Below are 20,558 nucleotides of genomic sequence, written 5' to 3'. Positions count from 1 at the left end.
AAGCCCTGATGCTTTGAAACATGTTGACTTGATCAGGAGTATCCGCACATTACACGCAGGACATCTCCGAACCACCGTTTTTAACAGTACCAGCCTCAATTGACCTATTAAAGTTTTAATTCACCCTTTGCATTCACTCTTGACCCTTCCTCTCACTACCCCTACACCACACATAGTACTGAAAGATCAGTGCTCCCGCATAGTCGCAGGTCATAGGACACCCCGTCCCGCAGCAGGGCGGGAAGACCCCTTTGATGAGCATGACACCAAGGGCCCTAATGGCTAGGGCGCTCTACCTCGGACCTGATGAACTGGGTTTGAGTCTCGGTAACAACGCTAAGCCTCCTGTGATTCTCGGCAAATCACTTAATCTCCCTGTGCCTTACAAAAATGAATGTGTGTCCTCATGTAACGTAACTGGTGCTATGTAAAGCGCTCTGATACCCGATTCGGGTCAAGTTCGCGCTATATAAAACTCTGCCAAAAAAAAAAAATCAATAACCCAGATAGACACTCATGTAGCTACTCACCAACCCATGCAGCCGCTTACACACCAACTACGAGACTAATACAGACTTTACACAGTTTAGTCACTAACCCATGCATTCAGTAAGACATGTTCAATCAATCACTTATACAGTCAGTCACGCACCTACTAAATAATCTATTCAGGCACTTGTAAATCCAGTCATTCTTCAATACACCTTGACATAGATACATATGAAAAATATTTAAACTTTCCAGAAACATACATTTTTATTTATTTTAAATGTTTTTTATAGCGCTGGCTAGACCCAGAGGTATCAGTGCGCTTTACATGATTCACTGGATGATGTCATCAGTGGTGTCATTTGAGATGTCCTCAGTGATGTCACTGACCATGCCATGAGTGATGTAATATGGGACTTCATCACCAGTGCATTGCGGGCGCGCGAGTTATCGTTAGCTCAACTAACTCTTAACAGGTAAATTTCTCTGGTTTTATAGGAGTCAAATGTTCAACTAACTATAACGTCCCTGAAACCTATGTTTTTTTTGTGTGTATATATATATATATATCAACAAACCTCTTTACAACAAAAAGGTGATTGAGCCGCACACATTCCGGTTGGTTTTAGGTTTTATTTCCAAAGTGGCATATGATTTCTAATGCATTTCAGTCGTCCCCCGACCTTCATCAGAGAGAGCCACAGCAAACGAGATGGGAAAACACTCTTACACGACGATTGCCTTAATAGTTTTAGTGTTCTGCCCCCTAGTGGGCGCCTCATTCCGGCAAATTATTGGGCATGCTGGTTCATGTAGTGCGCTCCCACCTCACATTGTCAACCCTCCAGTGGGTGCTGCCTGATGTTTGCGCTCCATTATACCACACCGGGATCCCCAGATCGGTGCACTATATATATATATTTGCACTGACTTTTTTCTATTATTGATTGTTTCTGTATGTTCATGAATTCTGGGCCACTGAGTATTAGGTGGATTTTAGCTGTATTCCTTTTACTTTGTTCTTAATCACGTTTTTTACTGGCTTTACTGTTGTCTCGGTTTTACCAGTTTTAGGTGTGTGCTGGATAGGGTATGGGAATCGGGTGGACTTCATCTTGACTGTGAGCTTTAAATTAACTGTGATATCTCTTAAAATATCATTCTGAGAATAATGTTCGGTTGGTTCCTTCCGCTTGATGTATTAGAGTACTTGTACTCTTTAATTTCTCATTATGCTATGCATTTATGCTTATAAACAAATATTGCACTTTAGTACAACTCAAAGTTGCTAATTGTGTGTTACCATTAAGTGTTACTATTTTACGGATTTTTCACGTTATGCACTTTTTTTGCACTTTGCACTTTATTTTATTTAGCATCTGCTATTTACATCATATGTTTACATATGTATTAAGCTCTGAACAATCTAATATGATTTTAATATGTATTGCCTGCATATTTGCACTTTTTTTTTCATTTACTGTCATTAGTTCCCTTCTCGCCCCTATGATTAGCCTTAATAGAGAATTGATGTATTAGGACTAGGACTTATTGTGGTATTCAACATTAGGGCACTTGCCCTGCATTAGCCTCATATCACCATGGTGATGTTTCAGTGCTTTATATTTAGGATTTTAGATATTTTGGCTTGATCTATTTTATACAATATGTAAATTGATTATGTATGCTGATCATGTTGATTTTACGAGAGTTAGTATTATTATTTAACTCTCTCTTGTATTTATTTATTACCTCTTGTCTTCCCATCGATTTGCCTTATGGATGTAGTATTTTCTCTATGTTTATGGTTTTAAGGGGTGGGGCATGTGTGGTCCATTTGACAGTATTTATATATATATATATATATATATATATATAAATATATATATAAATAATACACATATACATTACTGTTTTTCACATCTGATCTAGGATGTGCACTCTGCCCATGGCTGATGATACTCCTTGGAGCCACCAATACCCAGGCCGAGCGATAGCACAATAACGTGCACGCACACACACACACACACACACACACACACCAGGGGCATTGTGTAACACACATTTTTTTTTATAATTCTTTTTATTGAAACAGGGCATCAAGAACAAACACACAGCACAGCAGAGCTACATTATCGCCAATATCAAATCTTCGAGGGGGGCAGGAAACCAAAGTGCATACATGTCAGAATCCTTACGGGGATGGAGGTACATCAAAAACAGCATCCCTAGGTGGCACACAGATCTCTCCCCTATATGTATTCCAAGGTCCCCAAATTGAAGCCCACTTTCGAGGGCGGCCTCTTGCCATGTAGACAGTCTTCTCCTGGAACATACTCCAGTCTAAGTCATTCTTCCAGGCCTCAAGGGTAGGAGGCTGTTCAGATCCCCACTGCTGGGCGATATTCTATTATGCTATCATAAAACTTAATGTAACCCACTGCATCAGTGCAGAGTTAAGATCAGTAGGTTCCCATATATTCAGTAGGCATCTCCTCGCCTCTGGTAGCAAGGAGACCCCCAAGACCTCATGTATAATATTATGAATCTCGCCCCAGTACTCGGTGATATAGTGACACTCCCAAATAATATGGAGGAATGAACCCACAAGACCACACTTCCGTCTACACAATCCGGTCTCCATCTACACAATCCGGTCTCCAACAAACCCATCCGTACAAGTCAAGGTCCCGTGGCATAGACCCTATGCAATATTTTTAACTGAACAAGCCGCAGCGGCGCAGGAATGGCAACCACTTTGGGACAGGACACCGCCGCTTGCCAGTCCTCATCATCCAATTCTATTCCGTCCTGTGTCCACTTATCCCTCAACTCCTTAAGTAAATCTGCCCTGTAATTAATTCGCTTCTTATAGATCAGGGAGATCGTTCTCTCGGGAAGGTGACCATCCAAAGTTCTATCCTCGAGAGGCAAAGCCTCCGGCAGGTCCCCGTCCACTGGCAGGGCCGCCTGTAATGAGTGTCGAATATGCGTATAGCGAAAGTACTCAGAGCCTGTCAGCTCAAATTCAACCTGCATTTCCTCAAACAATTTAATCCTCCCCTTGCTCCAGATGTCTCTAATGGTTGAGATCCCGATCATGTCCCACTTATCAAATCCTCTTGTATTCCAAAGCATACCCAGCCGTTCCGAGTAAAAAAGTGGGGTAGCTAGCGTCAGTCTGTCCTTCCATCCCAAAGAACTCGTGGCACCGTGCCAGTTCTGCACAGCATGTTTAGTCGGGACACATTTGTTTTTTGATGTAAAGTTTTAGATGCATGGCCATCACACGTGGAAGGCTTAATGTATATTGATCAAGATGATGGTTGCATGTTGTGTGTAGTATTAGATATGTGTACACAGAAAAAAAACTTTGTTTAAGGTGAAGTGGTGATTCTCATCAAACACTGTAGAGAGAATGACTAAAATGGGTGGGGTCGTCCAACTGTTACAATGGGAAATGTTATGAACTAATCAAATGCTTTTTTTTAAGGTCACATAGCAATCACGCACGGAGCGTGCAAGGAGACAGCACTAAGGCGATTTTGAGAAAATATATTTATCATAATAGAAGTTTATTACAGTAAGAAATATATACATTTTTAAAATATTTTAGATTATTGCTTGCTGTTATATACAGTTTAAAGTGATTTACATATACTTTTGAGACAAAAAAAATAGGGAATGTCGTAACCGGCGTGACACCTTACGTCTGTGACGTAACACTGGGCGTGGCGGCGTGCACTCGTTGCATACGCGACGCGCAGAGGGCGTGACCTTATACGTACATGACTTAACACGTGGCTTGGTACTGCGTACACATTGGATACCAAAGTAGAAGCTGGAGCGACTTCATGCATATATGATGTTCCGCGGGATGCGGTGTCACGAACCCGTCGGATACGAAATGCGCATCACTTACGAGTTTAGCAATATGGTGGATCGGTTTGCATGGTGATGGAGCTTGGTACACTACCAATATGGGAGTGCAGTTTTCTCAACAACAAAAAAAAAGAGATACATATTTTTGGGGGAAGATATAAAACATTACATTTTTAAAGTTAAAAAAAAAAGTATAATAGAGTTCCAAAATATTTAAAAATATAATAGAAAAAATATAGGTTTTATAAACATTAAAATATGAAATTAATATTTAAAAAAACTTTGAAATTCACTGACAAAACCATAGGTTCTACAGATGTTATATTTAGTTGAACATTTGACTCCTATAAAACCAGAGAAATTCGCCGGTAGTTCAACTAACTATAACTTGCGCGCCCGCAATGCACTGGTGATGACGTCATTTATTACATCACTCATGACATGGTCAGGGGCATCAATGATGACATCACTGATGACATCTCAAATGACATCACTGATGACATCATCCACGTGAAAATCTGATGTATATACTAATGCCCTAATATAAAGTTTGATACATGCACTCTAAAATACAGACTACTATTATTGATACCAAACCCACAACAATGCCAGATACTACATACCAGCCACTATTTCCTAGGTCTGTACACACATCCAGTCACTTATACATGCAGTTACTCATCAATACAGTACTATAATATGCAATCATACACCTATACATACAGTAACACTCCGCTGCTCATCCATAGTTACTCACACAGCTAGTCAGTCATGCAAATTTACTCATTTATACAGTTATACACACCAACTCCGTTATTTATACACACACCACATTACTTATTTATGCAGATACTAACACATACTTACTGTCTTATACAATCACTGATACAAGCAGACACTCATTTATACACACACTCTTCAAATAACTTACTCTAACGTATAGTCATTTATATATTCTAACACTCACATATACTGCCTTAAAACATATGTAGTTACTTACACATATACCACTGAGACATTCATTCACTCACCAAGACACCCATACACACACTAACTCACCCATACAGCCCTTCCTAGATGGACTTTTGAATCCATACAACCAGTGAATCACCCACTCAGACATCAATGCACAGTCACACACCCTGCCACCCACCCACACAGACTCTCTGGCACCATACAGATACTCCGACAACAACCTCCTTTCTGTTGATATGGGGTATCTCAGAACAGCGCATAACAAGAAAACTCCATTGAGACAGTCACTGGGAGCCAGGCAAGCTGCTATAGATCAAGGCTGCGACCCCTCAATGGCCAATTGTGTACTTCTTGTAGGGTCATGGAATGGCATGGTGATTGTCGGTTTGGGTCTGAGAAAGGGTTTCCAGGTTAGGTCCAGGAGAGGCATCTGATCATTCACTTTATAGATAATATATTCACAAGCAGCCAATCTCGCTAGTTCAGTGTTAGGAAGGTTTCAGTCCTGATGAAGAAGCCCTGATGCTTTGAAACATGTTGACTTGATCAGGAGTATCCGCACATTACACGCAGGACATCTCCGAACCACCGTTTTTAACAGTACCAGCCTCAATTGACCTATTAAAGTTTTAATTCACCCTTTGCATTCACTCTTGACCCTTCCTCTCACTACCCCTACACCACACATAGTACTGAAAGATCAGTGCTCCCGCATAGTCGCAGGTCATAGGACACCCCGTCCCGCAGCAGGGCGGGAAGACCCCTTTGATGAGCATGACACCAAGGGCCCTAATGGCTAGGGCGCTCTACCTCGGACCTGATGAACTGGGTTTGAGTCTCGGTAACAACGCTAAGCCTCCTGTGATTCTCGGCAAATCACTTAATCTCCCTGTGCCTTACAAAAATGAATGTGTGTCCTCATGTAACGTAACTGGTGCTATGTAAAGCGCTCTGATACCCGATTCGGGTCAAGTTCGCGCTATATAAAACTCTGCCAAAAAAAAAAAATCAATAACCCAGATAGACACTCATGTAGCTACTCACCAACCCATGCAGCCGCTTACACACCAACTACGAGACTAATACAGACTTTACACAGTTTAGTCACTAACCCATGCATTCAGTAAGACATGTTCAATCAATCACTTATACAGTCAGTCACGCACCTACTAAATAATCCATTCAGGCACTTGTAAATCCAGTCATTCTTCAATACACCTTGACATAGATACATATGAAAAATATTTAAACTTTCCAGAAACATACATTTTTATTTATTTTAAATGTTTTTTATAGCGCTGGCTAGACCCAGAGGTATCAGTGCGCTTTACATGATTCACTGGATGATGTCATCAGTGGTGTCATTTGAGATGTCCTCAGTGATGTCACTGACCATGCCATGAGTGATGTAATATGGGACTTCATCACCAGTGCATTGCGGGCGCGCGAGTTATCGTTAGCTCAACTAACTCTTAACAGGTAAATTTCTCTGGTTTTATAGGAGTCAAATGTTCAACTAACTATAACGTCCCTGAAACCTATGTTTTTTTTGTGTGTGTATATATATATATATATATATATATATATATATCAACAAACCTCTTTACAACAAAAAGGTGATTGAGCCGCACACATTCCGGTTGGTTTTAGGTTTTATTTCCAAAGTGGCATATGATTTCTAATGCATTTCAGTCGTCCCCCGACCTTCATCAGAGAGAGCCACAGCAAACGAGATGGGAAAACACTCTTACACGACGATTGCCTTAATAGTTTTAGTGTTCTGCCCCCTAGTGGGCGCCTCATTCCGGCAAATTATTGGGCATGCTGGTTCATGTAGTGCGCTCCCACCTCACATTGTCAACCCTCCAGTGGGTGCTGCCTGATGTTTGCGCTCCATTATACCACACCGGGATCCCCAGATCGGTGCACTATATATATATATTTGCACTGACTTTTTTCTATTATTGATTGTTACTGTATGTTCATGAATTCTGGGCCACTGAGTATTAGGTGGATTTTAGCTGTATTCCTTTTACTTTGTTCTTAATCACGTTTTTTACTGGCTTTACTGTTGTCTCGGTTTTACCAGTTTTAGGTGTGTGCTGGATAGGGTATGGGAATCGGGTGGACTTCATCTTGACTGTGAGCTTTAAATTAACTGTGATATCTCTTAAAATATCATTCTGAGAATAATGTTCGGTTGTTTCCTTCCGCTTGATGTATTAGAGTACTTGTACTCTTTAATTTCTCATTATGCTATGCATTTATGCTTATAAACAAATATTGCACTTTAGTACAACTCAAAGTTGCTAATTGTGTGTTACCATTAAGTGTTACTATTTTACGGATTTTTCACGTTATGCACTTTTTTTGCACTTTGCACTTTATTTTATTTAGCATCTGCTATTTACATCATATGTTTACATATGTATTAAGCTCTGAACAATCTAATATGATTTTAATATGTATTGCCTGCATATTTGCACTTTTTTTTTCATTTACTGTCATTAGTTCCCTTCTCGCCCCTATGATTAGCCTTAATAGAGAATTGATGTATTAGGACTAGGACTTATTGTGGTATTCAACATTAGGGCACTTGCCCTGCATTAGCCTCATATCACCATGGTGATGTTTCAGTGCTTTATATTTAGGATTTTAGATATTTTGGCTTGATCTATTTTATACAATATGTAAATTGATTATGTATGCTGATCATGTTGATTTTACGAGAGTTAGTATTATTATTTAACTCTCTCTTGTATTTATTTATTACCTCTTGTCTTCCCATCGATTTGCCTTATGGATGTAGTATTTTCTCTATGTTTATGGTTTTAAGGGGTGGGGCATGTGTGGTCCATTTGACAGTATTTATATATATATATGTATATATATATATATAAATATATATATATATATATATAAATAATACACATATACTTACCTTTACTTCTTACCAAAATACTTACATTTTAACCCCTTTGCCGTGGCACGAATTTAGCTGTCGTGCGGGGGGTTGGGGGTGAGCGCGGCGCCGCTGTGCTCGTGACGGAACCACGCCGTCATGAGTCACGGGCGGCGTGTGCTCATGACGCCGTGGTTCCGTCACGGCCCCGCCCGCTCATTAATTTGTCTGCACAGGCGGGGAATTAATGCCGCTTGTGCGGAGCGGCAGCCGCATGACAGAACCACACCGTCATGAGCACACGCCGCCCGTGGCTCATGCCGGCGTCATGTTTTTTTATACATCTGTCATATACAATCCAAGAGTGCCATCCACTGGCCTTGTGAGGTCATTTTAACATTTATATTATTACAGGTCGTTGATAAGACCATTAGTGGTTAAAAGACTCGTGATTCAGGTTTAGGTCGCTGTTAAGGAATTGTGTTTCAGGCCCCTCGTTTTTAGGTCTCAGCCTGTGAAAGACTGCGCACATGCGCAGTCGACCTGGCGAGATTTAATGATGTAGGGAGATTTTCACTAGCGAGGTTAAGCCCTGCCCCTCTTCTCCATTGGCTGGCCTCCAAAACGGTGGCCAGCCATTGGAGAAGAGGTCCTAGTGACGTTCTCCTTTCTCACTAAGCCCCGTCCTTTTCAGACTGGGCTCCTTGACTTATGTTTGTGGTAAAAGATTTCTTATCTTCTTTATGGGGCAAAACAGATGCCCCATAAAGAAGATAAGAAAGCTTTTACCACAAACGTAAGTCAGGCCAAGCCAGTCTCAAAGGGACGGGGTTAAAAGAGAGGAAACTGTCATAAAGTTCCGCAGTAGAATTCTCGCAGTGCCCCAAATACTGCGAGAGTTGAGATCTCAGGCGATACTCTGCGATGTTGTTGTGCTGGGATCAAGTATCTTTCACCGTCTCACCTGAAGCGCTGTGTGACTCGGGCCACGGTTCCTTAAGCGGGCCGCCCACTGATCCTTATGCCCTGCACAGCTGGTCTCGCCATAAGATGGCTCGGCGCTCTACCAGTGTCTGGTGGGACGGCTTCAAGTCGTCCCTGCTGAGGCAGAGGGACGTGCCGCTCTACCTCAGTGCCAGCAAAAATATGTATGACTTCAGCGAGGGTCCCGGGGGTGCAGACGATGAGGACATGCCTCGGTTTAGCGAGCTCTGAGTGGTGGTGGTGGCCGCGCCCGGGCAGGGAGGCACTCTCTCCTCCGAGGATGACTCTTTGCTGGACCGAGACTTACCGAACGCCTGCGACCAGCCCTTCCCCTGCGAGCGCTGCACCGAACACCGGGAACTGTCCAAATAGCGGCAGATCCGAAATAGACTGGAGGCGGCGGCTGGGCTTTACCTGGTGTTCATGGTGGGGGAGCTAGTGGGTAAGGTGCGCTTTCACCCGCACTGCCAGTCTGCGGGGCAGGCTGCTGCTTTGTATCCCCTTTGAGGGGTGATGGGAGGGGGTTGTTAAATTCCATACTAATCCATTACGAGAGGGGACTGGTGGGATGAGTTTGGTCCGGTGGAAAGAAACTGCTTCTGCCAGAGTGCTATATTAACACTGCACTAGGGTACCACTTTTCAGCGCGAGGGACATTCCATTGCATGAGTTAGGGAGAGCTTGTACTCCGTTTTTACCACTGGAATCTATATGAAAAGGAGCTGGCGCTGTTCACTGTCCATGCAGACACATTCTTCCTAGGTTGCTGGGTGTATTAGTGGTTGTGGAGCAATTTTCGGGGTGAATGTTGCAGAGATCGTGATTTCATTAAGCAAAATGTAAATGTGATATAACAACCCTTTTGAATGATGAGAACTGGGTTGTTGGTTTCCAGCTCTGCTTGGGCGTGCGGTAAGTGTGAACTGGAAATATTCAAGCAACTTCTTAGCATAGTGATTGGGGATGTAATCTCGTTTTGTAATTTGGAGGGGGGAAGCAATTCCTCAGTCATTGTATTTAATTTAATAGAAGGATCCTTTCCCCCTCCTGAGGCGGAAGCCGGGAGGTCTCTCCTTTTTACTTTACTTTATTTTACAATTCGTGCCTTTTAAAAAAAAACGCATTTGTACTGCATTTTGCGCTTGATTTAATAACGTTTTATCGTGTCCAGAGACCCCCTTGTGCTTGATTAAATAAGCAGTTTGTGTCCTGAGACTCTCTGTGCTCTGTGATCTCCCCCGCCCCTCCCTTTGCCACCGGACCGCTCTCGGCCGAGCACTGATGCCGAGGGTTGGTTTTCCTGGCTTTGGCGGCCATATTGGGTGTGGGCTGGGCGGGGACGCGCTCTAGTAGCGCTTATAAGGAAACGGCCATGCCTCCGCGCAGCGGACGCATACAGTGGACGCGCCGGACCTGTGCTGGAGTCGTGCCAGAGTCCTGCCCGTCTGCGCCCGTCCGCGCACAACCGGGCACAGGGGCCTCTCCCCTTGACTGTCGACTAATATAATCTTCAAGTGAACTGCACCGGTTAGATTCTAGTAATCTTACTTTAACTCCAGCTAATTTGACCAAGCTAAAAGAGTCTGGCATTCTATGTACAAATAGGAGAACGCCAGCAACCCATTCCCGTTTGAAGCTAGCTAGCCTGAACACTAGATCGCTACAAAAGCACCACCTGGAAATTTTTACTCTTTTACAAAATGAAGATATAGACGTTCTGACACTTACAGAAACGTGGATGGGTGATAGCTCCGTACCTGATATCATAGCCGCCCTTCCTAATGATTATGATGCTATGTGGCAGAATCGTGCAGACAATGGCCGAGGTGGTGGCGTAGCTATTCTTTTTAGGTCTCGCCTGTCGATGCGCATGCGCATCGAGCAAGCGAGACTATGGGGGCTTATCCACTCTTTATCCAACTTGCAAGGAATCGTGGCGATTCCTTGCAGTACCCGTGACTTTTAAGCTCAATGCGCATGCGCATTGAGCTTAAAAGCGCGTGCACATCAGTTCCCTCAGCCGCACTCCAGGCCCCTGCTGCTTTCACCCCCCCTCCCCGCTCCGCCCCCTCCCCTGCCCGCCGTCTGTTCGCCGTCTGTTCCCTCAGCCGTCTGTACCCTGCTGCTTAACACCCTCTCCCCCGCTCCGCCCCCTCCCCGCCATGTTGCATTTCTCCTCCCCCCTCCCCACAGCAATGCCCTCCTAACAACACACAGTGCTCCCTGATGCAATGTACTTGTCTTTACTGAACACTGAGGAATAGAGTGCACGGGACGCCCCGGTGCCTTGGCTGAGTTTCACCTCATTAGCCATGCCAGGGCTGCAGCGTCACTCTGCCCCCGCCGCTCTCCAGAGCGTCCCTGTTTGAAGTGCACACGTTAAAAGGCCAATAAAACGGCTTTATAAGTGGGAGCTGCTTTTAATGCGGGAAGTAAAGTAAACCGGCCGGCTTGTTGTGCGGTAGTCATTCCGCTCCAGACAGCGCTTTACTAACGACCTTCTAATTGGTAAACTGCGCGGGGTTTATGGCAGTAAGCAATGCCACAATATTGCACAAGTAGCTCATTTCACGCTGGAAATTTGAGGCTTAGAAAAGCAATTTTCATAAATTTTCGGAAGAGTTGACTAGCAGCAGAGATCACATCGCCCACGACCCCGGATCTTAGGCAGGGGTTACTTCAGAGTGATGGCTCCCACATTAGGCTAAAATTCTTCACGCCTCCTCGGGGGTAGTAAACAGTTTATAATGCCACGGGAAAAACGAACATAAACAACCCCTTTGTTTAAATGGAACCTAATAGCACACTTCTGTCACATTTAAGCAGCGCTATAAATGTAAATATAGAAGTGCCGGTACTCACTCTCCACTCTTTGCTGCGGGGAAGTGCCGGTACACTGTCATTATGACTCTAGTCACTTGGCGCAAGCTCTTACCATACCAACGCCCCCTTGTGCTGCCTCAGTTTCCCGGCCTTCTGCCCTCTAGGGCCCATACACTGGAATCTCTACCCAATGACATTCCACCCTCCCAATCTCTTAAAGGGTTCAACATAGTATTAAAGTGTACAGCATCAGCCTCGATATGTATGTCTCAGCCTGCACCAGCCACAGCCATTTTCTGGTTTCGCCAACTCCAAGCTAAGCCTTTACTTCTCTAGTGAGGTCAGCTGCCCCACATACATTACCAGTGTACTGCCCTCTCTGCGAATGTAAGTTAAGTATACACTTTTAGCTGGAAACCGCCTTCACCTCAAACCATAGTGAAATCATTTTATGTAATTGACTGATCCAGCTGAATGATATATTCTATGACCAGCGCTGGCATACCGTATGTTTTTGTTTTGTTGTAGTTTTGTCATAAAACACGTGTTGGCTCTTCTGGCGCTGCACATATTGATAGTGTCTAAAGGAATTTTTAATGTTCTGTTATCTCAAAAGATGTATGGTCACTAATCGTTATGTTATACATTCTGTTGATCACATTGAAGATAACATAACTTATGGAAATTGTCCAAAAAATGCGAAGAATGTACCTGTCCAATTGAAATAATGTAAGGTATTATCATAAATAACTAAATAGATTAAGATTTAAAGATACTGCATTTTGTGGTGGATGTCTGGGTGCCTCTTGCAATCGTTTCGTATTTTTGTACCACTTACTCCCAACCGGCTACTCTTCATCAAAGTGTTTTTTGGTTTAGGACTAGACCCAGGAGAAATTTTAATAATGTCAGTTATTGGAGTAAATTCCCGTTATTTTTTTGGGACAGAATAACTAAAAAGTATTTGTTTATGGGCGTTTGCATAATTATAAGTAATTTGGCACAAACATCCTACCACAGGGGTACAGGCACAACGACTTATCAAGTGCAAGAGGCTGCTTGCCTTCTGTTGCATTTAGCGCTCACTCACCCTCACTCTCACTCATCCTCACTCACCCTGAACCCCTCACCCTCACTCACCCTTAACCCCTCACCCTCACTCACCCTCAACCCCTCACCCTCACTCACACTCAACCCCTCACCCTCAACCCCTCACCCTCACTCACCCTCACCCTCACTCACCCTCAACCCCTCACCCTCACTCACCCTCAACCCCTCACCCTCACTCACCCTCAACCCCTCACCCTCACTCACCCTCACCCTCACTCACCCTCAACCCCTCACCCTCACTCACCCTCAACCCCTCACCCTCACTCACCCTCACTCACACTCACCCTCACCCTCACTCACCCTCACTCACCCTCACTCACCCTCACCCTCACCCACCCTCAACACCTCATCCTCACTCACTCTCACTCACCCTCAACCCCTCACCCTCACTCACCCTCAACCCCTCACCCTCACCCTCACTCACCGTCACCCTCACTCACCCTCACCCTCACTCACCCTCAACCCCTCACCCTCACTCACCCTCACTCACCCTCACCCTCACTCACCCTCACTCACCCTCAACCCCTCACCCTCACTCACCCTCAACCCCTCACCCTCACTCACCCTCAACCCCTCACCCTCACTCACCCTCACTCACCCTCACCCTCACTCACCCTCAACCCCTCACCCTCACTCACCCTCACTCACCCTCACCCTCACTCACCCTCACTCACCCTCAACCCCTCACCCTCACTCACCCTCAACCCCTCACCCTCACTCACCCTCAACCCCTCACCCTCAACCCCTCACTCTCACTCATCCTCACTCACCCTCAACCCCTCACCCTCACTCACCCTCAACCCCTCACCCTCACCCTCACTCACCCTCAACCCCTCACCCTCACTCACCCTCACCCTCACTCACCCTCAACCCCTCACCCTCACTCACCCTCAACCCCTCACCCTCACTCACCCTCACTCACACTCACCCTCACCCTCACTCACCCTCACTCACCCTCACCCTCACTCACCCTCACCCACCCTCAACACCTCATCCTCACTCACCCTCACTCACCCTCAACCCCTCACCCTCACTCACCCTCACCCTCACCCTCACTCACCCTCAACCCCTCACCCTCACTCACCCTCACCCTCACTCACCCTCAACCCCTCACCCTCACTCACCCTCAACCCCTCACCCTCACTCACCCACCCTCACCCTCACTCACCCTCAACCCCTCACCCTCACTCACCCTCACCCTCACTCACCCTCACTCACCCTCACTCACCCTCACTCACCCTCACTCACCCTCACTCATCCTCACTCACCCTTACTCACCCTCACTCACCCTCACCCACCCTCACTCACCCTCAACCCCTCACCCACCCTCACTCACCCTCAACCCCTCACTCACCCTCACCCTCACTCACCCTCAACCCCTCACTCACCCTCACCCTCACTCACCCTCACCCTCACTCAGCGCAACCACAGCATCTTCACTAAATATATTTAATAAACTTTAAGCTATTGGCAATATAAAATAAAATCCATTTTATTTACGTATTAATTATTAATGGTTTTTTAAAGCCATTGATTTTTTTTATATCAATACATATAAGTCACATATAAGTCCCGTTAATACAAAACATGTTGCTTTACAAATGCTAGAGGTGTCACATTTACAAAAATTATAACTATTGGCTTTGTAAAGAAGAAAGCTATTAATTTAGCTATTTAGAAAAAACAACACATAAATAAATAACAAAAAAATAAATAACACCTATAGCTCAAACTTGACTACTGCGAGACCTATTGCATTTCCAATGCTTGTTAAAAAACATCTACCCGTCACTAAACTAATGGCAGAAACAGTTGACGTAGCCGATCTACTTGGGGTGAAAATTACATTAATAAACCCCTGCCTCGCTGTTCTTACAGTTTATCACCCCCCTAAATCCACCCCTCTGTTTAACGATCTTTTAACCCCCATCATTTCAGACGTCTGCACGCGCTATCAAAAAGTATTAATAACTGGAGATTTCAACGTCCACTGGGATAAAATGTCTAAGGATGTGGCAACTCGACATCTGGAGATCACTATGACCACACTTGGTCTCCAACAATTAGTGGATAAACCCACACACGTTAAAGGCCATACTCTTGACCTTATCTGGACCTCAGACCCGGATGTTGTTTTAACCAGTGTCCTTCCCTGTATATGGTCAGACCATTACCTGATAAACTGCGACATCCCTATGGATGGTTATCTGTCTCAATCACTACCCCAAATATTTAAGAAAGTGCGTCAATGGAGGAAAATTGACTCAGATACTCTGACGGACACCCTTCTTAAAAAAAAAAATAATATACAGCTACACGATACACCTGGAGAGCAGGAAATTGCGAATGTGATGCAAAATCTTAGCCAGGCCATTGATCTAATTGCTCATGAAAAAAATCAAAAGATAAGTAGAGCAGTGAAAGGAGCTCCATGGTTTAACCCTTCCATGAGAGAACATAAAATAAAGCTCCGCCACTTAGAAAGACGCTGGAGGAAAACAAAGGACCCCACAGACAGGGATCATTATAGAATATTTCTTAAACAGTATAAAATTCACATTCTGTCAGCAAAAGCCGAGTACTTCGAATCACGAATTAATAACGCAGAGAATGTTCAGAAAGAAACTTTTAAGATCTTAAATGAACTTAGCAAGAAGGCAGGAAAAGTAGAATCTCCGATAGATTGTAACATCTTTCAACACTACTTTCTTGATAAGGTAGAAACTATTCTTTCCGACATCCAGAACTCCCCCAGCTGTTACTCTCTACCTTCGTCCTCCCATTCTCAAACCCCCTCCTCTGAGCACACCATATCTAAATTTCCCTTGATCGACTCTACAGTTTTAGGTCAACTTATGAATCGAACTAAGTCTGGCATGCCTGCAGACCCATGCCCTCCTAGCATCTTTCGTCTGGCGGTCCCTATTCTTGAGAATCATCTTATCCCTAATAAAAAAGCTGCATGTTCTGAGCTCTCTCTCAGTATTCCTGGAGTCGCATCATCTACTCCACGAGCGACAAGCAGGCTTTCGGGCACACCATAGCACTGAATTAGTGATGCTTTCAGTGCTAGATGAGCTCAGAGGTATGGCTGACAGTAAAAAGCTGAGTGCCCTGATATTATTAGATCTGTCAGCGGCATTCGATTCTGTCAGCCATACCTTGCTTCTGGACAGACTGGCCGCTTTCGGGATAAAAGACATAGCCCATAAATGGCTAAAATCCTTTCTCTCCGGGAGAACCCAAAGGATTCAACTGGGGGACTGTATATCAGATTTGGGTGCCCTGAAGTGTGGAGTCCCCCAGGGATCCACTTTGTCCCCACTCCTTTTTAATCTTTATTTGCAGCCCTTAATCAACTCCCTGGCAAGCATGGACTGTAAAATCTTTAACTACGCCGACGACACTCAGTTGCTACTGAGTATCGATAATACGGCTTGTGCGCAGACCCATGCCCAATCGATTCTCAGATATACAGTGAACTGGATGACAGCAAACTGGCTGAAAATCAATCCAGACAAGACTGAGGTCCTGGTGGTTTCACCTGAAGCTTCCACCTGGAGTGATCTGTTTTGGCCTCAAGAACTTGGCCCCACCCCGAAACCTTGTCTCAAGGTAAAAAGTCTAGGTATAAATATTAATCATGAGTTGACAATGGTTAGTCAGATTTCATCTATGGTCGGGCCCTGTACTAATTTAATTAGACAGTTACGCAAGCTAGTCCCCCTTCTCTCCTTTTCCGCGCTTCGCACCATAGTCTCTGCTACTATAATTTTGAGACTAGACTATGGGAATGCCTTGTATTTAGGGTTGCCTAAAACTTTGATCAACAGGTTGCAAGTTGTTTTGAATGACGCAGCCAGGCTGATTTTCAGGTTACCCAGACGGACACATGCATCCCCCCTGTTGTGTAAGTTACATTTGCTCCCCATAAAACAACGTGTGGAGTTCAAAAGTTTATGTATCGCTCATAAGGCTTTCTACAGCCAGGCACCTGCGTACATAAAAGACCGCCTTGGGGTATATAACCCTACACGATCTCTAAGGTCTGCTAACACCCAATTGCTGTCTTGTCCCCGCTACAAATTAGCAACGAAGGGTGGCAGATCCTTTTCAGTGGTGGTTCCTCTGATTTGGAACAAACTCCCTGAGTCTCTCCGTAAGGAAACCAATCTATTTGCTTTAGGAAGTCTTTGAAAACACTCCTGTTCAGGGAGGTCTTAAACTCTGCTTAACACCTTGGTTCCAGGTATCTTCCTGCTGTTTCACCACTATTGTTTTCTTCTGTTGAATATCGCCTAGAGACCTGTTGGTGATTTGGCACTATATAAGCTGTAGTTAACATTAAAAAAAAATTTTTTAAGCTTGATGTCATCGGCACATCTTCTCACTTATTGAGAGAACCTGTTGCACGCTTGAGATCACACAAACACACTTGCCTGAAAATGTTGAATGTTGGTCCCTTTTGCAGTGCCCTGGAACACTTTGAGTAGTGGTACCAATAGAGACTTGGCCATGGTCAGGTATAGCTGATCTGCACTGGGTCTTCAATGGGAATCTTCGAGTGCTGTCAAAAAACCCTAATCCGCAATACGAGCAATCTTGGGTATGATATTTCCAGACTTTTTAATTTCAGACACTGATATTTATATTTGGTAAATCTTCCATTATTAGTAACGCTTTTTGTGATAGATTTGTATGATTTCAAGAAACCGACCTACTCTGTGTGTGTGGCGCTCTGTGTGTGTGTCTCGGTGTGTGTATGTGTGTGTGTGTGTGTGGCTCTGTGTGTGTGTGTGGGGCTCTGTGTGTGTGTCTCTGTGTATCTGTGTGTGTGTGTGTGTGTGTGTGTGTGGCTCTGTGTGTGTGTGTGGGGCTCTGTGTGTGTGTGTGTGTGTGTGTGTGTGTGTGTGGCTCGGTGTGTGTGTTTGGGGCTCTGTGTGTGTGTGGGCCTCTGTGTGTGTGTGGGGGTCTGTGTGTGTGTGTGGGTGGCATTTGCGAGCGATTAAGCTATTGACATTGTAAATGACAATGCCATTTATTTATCTGTTTTCAAAACCAACACATAAATAAAAATTATCATTTACAATGCCAATAGCTCTTTTTGCAAAGGCGAGACCGTTGCATTGTAAATGCTTGTTAAGGAGTAGTGGTAAAGGTCGTATTAGCGTTTTTTGTTTCGGAAACCTTTCTTGGAGCCATGTGGATCTCCCCACCAAATGGATGCAGATGCAGCTGAGGAAATTGCTCATGATTGCAATGATCAAGAATGACACATGGGCTACTTTGGATACACTCACAAGTATCTCTTGCTCAGTCATTTCATTTGGGGCTGCTGTTAGATTTGGTAGGGTAGTCTGTTACATAAGGGTTTGAGAAATCTGCCAAACCTTTATATAAACCACTGCCGTAGGTTCTTTGTGGTCTATTAAGTTTACCACTCTGTTCTCGCAATATTCCTGTATCGGCATAAAATTGTTTTAGGAATTAATTCAAGGTTTTTTTAGGGGGAAGGAACTTGCAGTGGAGGCTGTGGAGCGGTGAAAAACAGGACGGCAATTCACCTAGGTGTGACTGTAGTTATGCAATCCAACAACATATTATATTAGACTTTTCTTTATTTTACCTTTGTGCCAGGAAATAATATTCTTGTTAAGTGGGATACAAGCAAACTAATACACTAGAACGTACCAGGAACTGTAGTTACAGGTAAGTAACTTGTAAAGTCTAGATCAATGGCCTACATTGTCTATGAGCTGGCACATCAACACCAAAGGAGACTCAGAGCTTTTGTCTTCAGAGAGGTTCAGCATGAACTAGATTAAAGCCATCTTAAAGCAAATTGAAGACACCTGCGTATGAAATAAAAATAAAAGTGCTGAACATGGACATCAATTCACCGAAATGTCAGGGGCAGTGGAGATGACATCTCAGGCCCTTTGACCCCCACTTTCACTCTCACACATACTTACTCATACACACAAATTCACACATATACATTCTCTCACACATAAGCACACTCTCAGCCACAAGCATGCACACAGCATACATTTAAAAGCATTTTTTTACTTACCTCGGCTGCCAGAGAAGGGCATATTACAGCTTATTGCACTCCATTTTTACTACACTATTAGTGAATAATATGTTATTTATTTACTGTTAGTATAATTTAAAAAAGTTATAGAAACTAAAGACATGGTGCCCAAACTGCCCCTGTGTTCCAGGCACTGAATTTGCCACCTCTGAGGCCAGGGGTCGCAGTGGCAGTGCTAGGAGTAGGAAAGGGCAAGCCATGGGTCGCAGCTGCGACCCCTAAAGATGTCCATGGACATCAAAAAAGCCAGCATCCAGGTAATTGTTATGTTTTACTTCTGTTCTTCTCCTTTACAGTGGCCTCCGTAAACTTGTGTTCAAGAATGTGTATTTTGGGATGGGCGAAATGTATAGAGCCAGCTGCGTGAGTGCTCAGGTGAAGCAGCTCCAAAGGTTCATTCCTGAAGTCTCGGTCAGCGATGTTCTCAGGTAAGAAAAAGACTTCTGGTTTAATGTAATGCCGTCACACACCTACCTACCTACCTACCTACCTACCTACCTACCGAATACAGTTAAACTTCATTCACACACTTCATATCCATCTCCTTGCTATACTTTTGATGGGTTATACTTTTGCTACCTGCACCCCTCTTTAAAGCGTCCAATCTTTAAGTATTTGAATCTATTGCTGTCTATTGCTATTCGGGCCCAGACTGGAAAGATGGATTTGTAGCTAGATTTCAGTCGCCTGAGCCTTAATCAGCACGGATCCTGGCAAATGCAGAATTTAACCCAAGCCAAGGAGCCAATAAACAAGAGCTATGGAGGTGGAAACAAACTGATGGACATGCATCACCTTACTTCAACGGTGCCCTACGATTTAAAACAATTTAAATTGTATTTAATTTCTGAAGGTTTTTATGTACAGCGCAGACTTGTCCCTCACAACAGGATGAGAGTCCCCCTTAACGTGAGAAGTAATGGGTCATTTACAATTAGGCTTAAAAACAAGAAAGCAGTAGGAAACCATGTATTTTATAGGTCTGAATGGAAATTAGGTATGTTTTATAGTGAAGGAAGGCAAGAAAGGAGAAGACACAGAAGATGAAAGGGTCAGGTATGAATGTGGATAGTTCAGGTAATGGACCAGTTTCAAAATAGCAAAACAATCCTTCCAAGCTGTGGCAAACTTGTTTAGTAGTACGGGAATAAGAATCCAGTATAAAAATATCTGATTATCTGTAACTAGAAGGTGTTTTCTAAGGATCCTTTTGAAAAAACAGTGGGACACACTTGATGCGAGTAGATGAAGCATTAGTATTTGTACATTTCTGGAGAAGAATAGTTTTAGGATAGATTT

General features: G+C 44.0%; 1 protein-coding gene across 1 annotated transcript in view; it reads left to right on the top strand.

Annotated features, from left to right (window-relative positions):
• LOC147668683 (L-2-hydroxyglutarate dehydrogenase, mitochondrial-like) overlaps positions 1-20,558 on the top strand; it is a gene marked incomplete at its 5' end in the record, with an annotated part of 63,924 nt that overhangs the window by 30,131 nt on the left and 13,235 nt on the right. The window contains one exon of the mRNA XM_086948523.1: positions 19,556-19,687. Within this exon, the coding sequence (XP_086804649.1) occupies positions 19,556-19,687 (132 nt within the window). The remainder of the gene's footprint in view (positions 1-19,555; positions 19,688-20,558) is intronic.

Source organism: Lissotriton vulgaris, unplaced genomic scaffold (genome assembly GCF_964263255.1).
Source record: "Lissotriton vulgaris unplaced genomic scaffold, aLisVul1.2 SCAFFOLD_7201, whole genome shotgun sequence".
Lineage (NCBI taxonomy): Eukaryota > Metazoa > Chordata > Amphibia > Caudata > Salamandridae > Lissotriton > Lissotriton vulgaris.
Note: the sequence above shows the minus strand (reverse complement) of the source record. Positions and strands in the feature narration are given on the sequence as shown.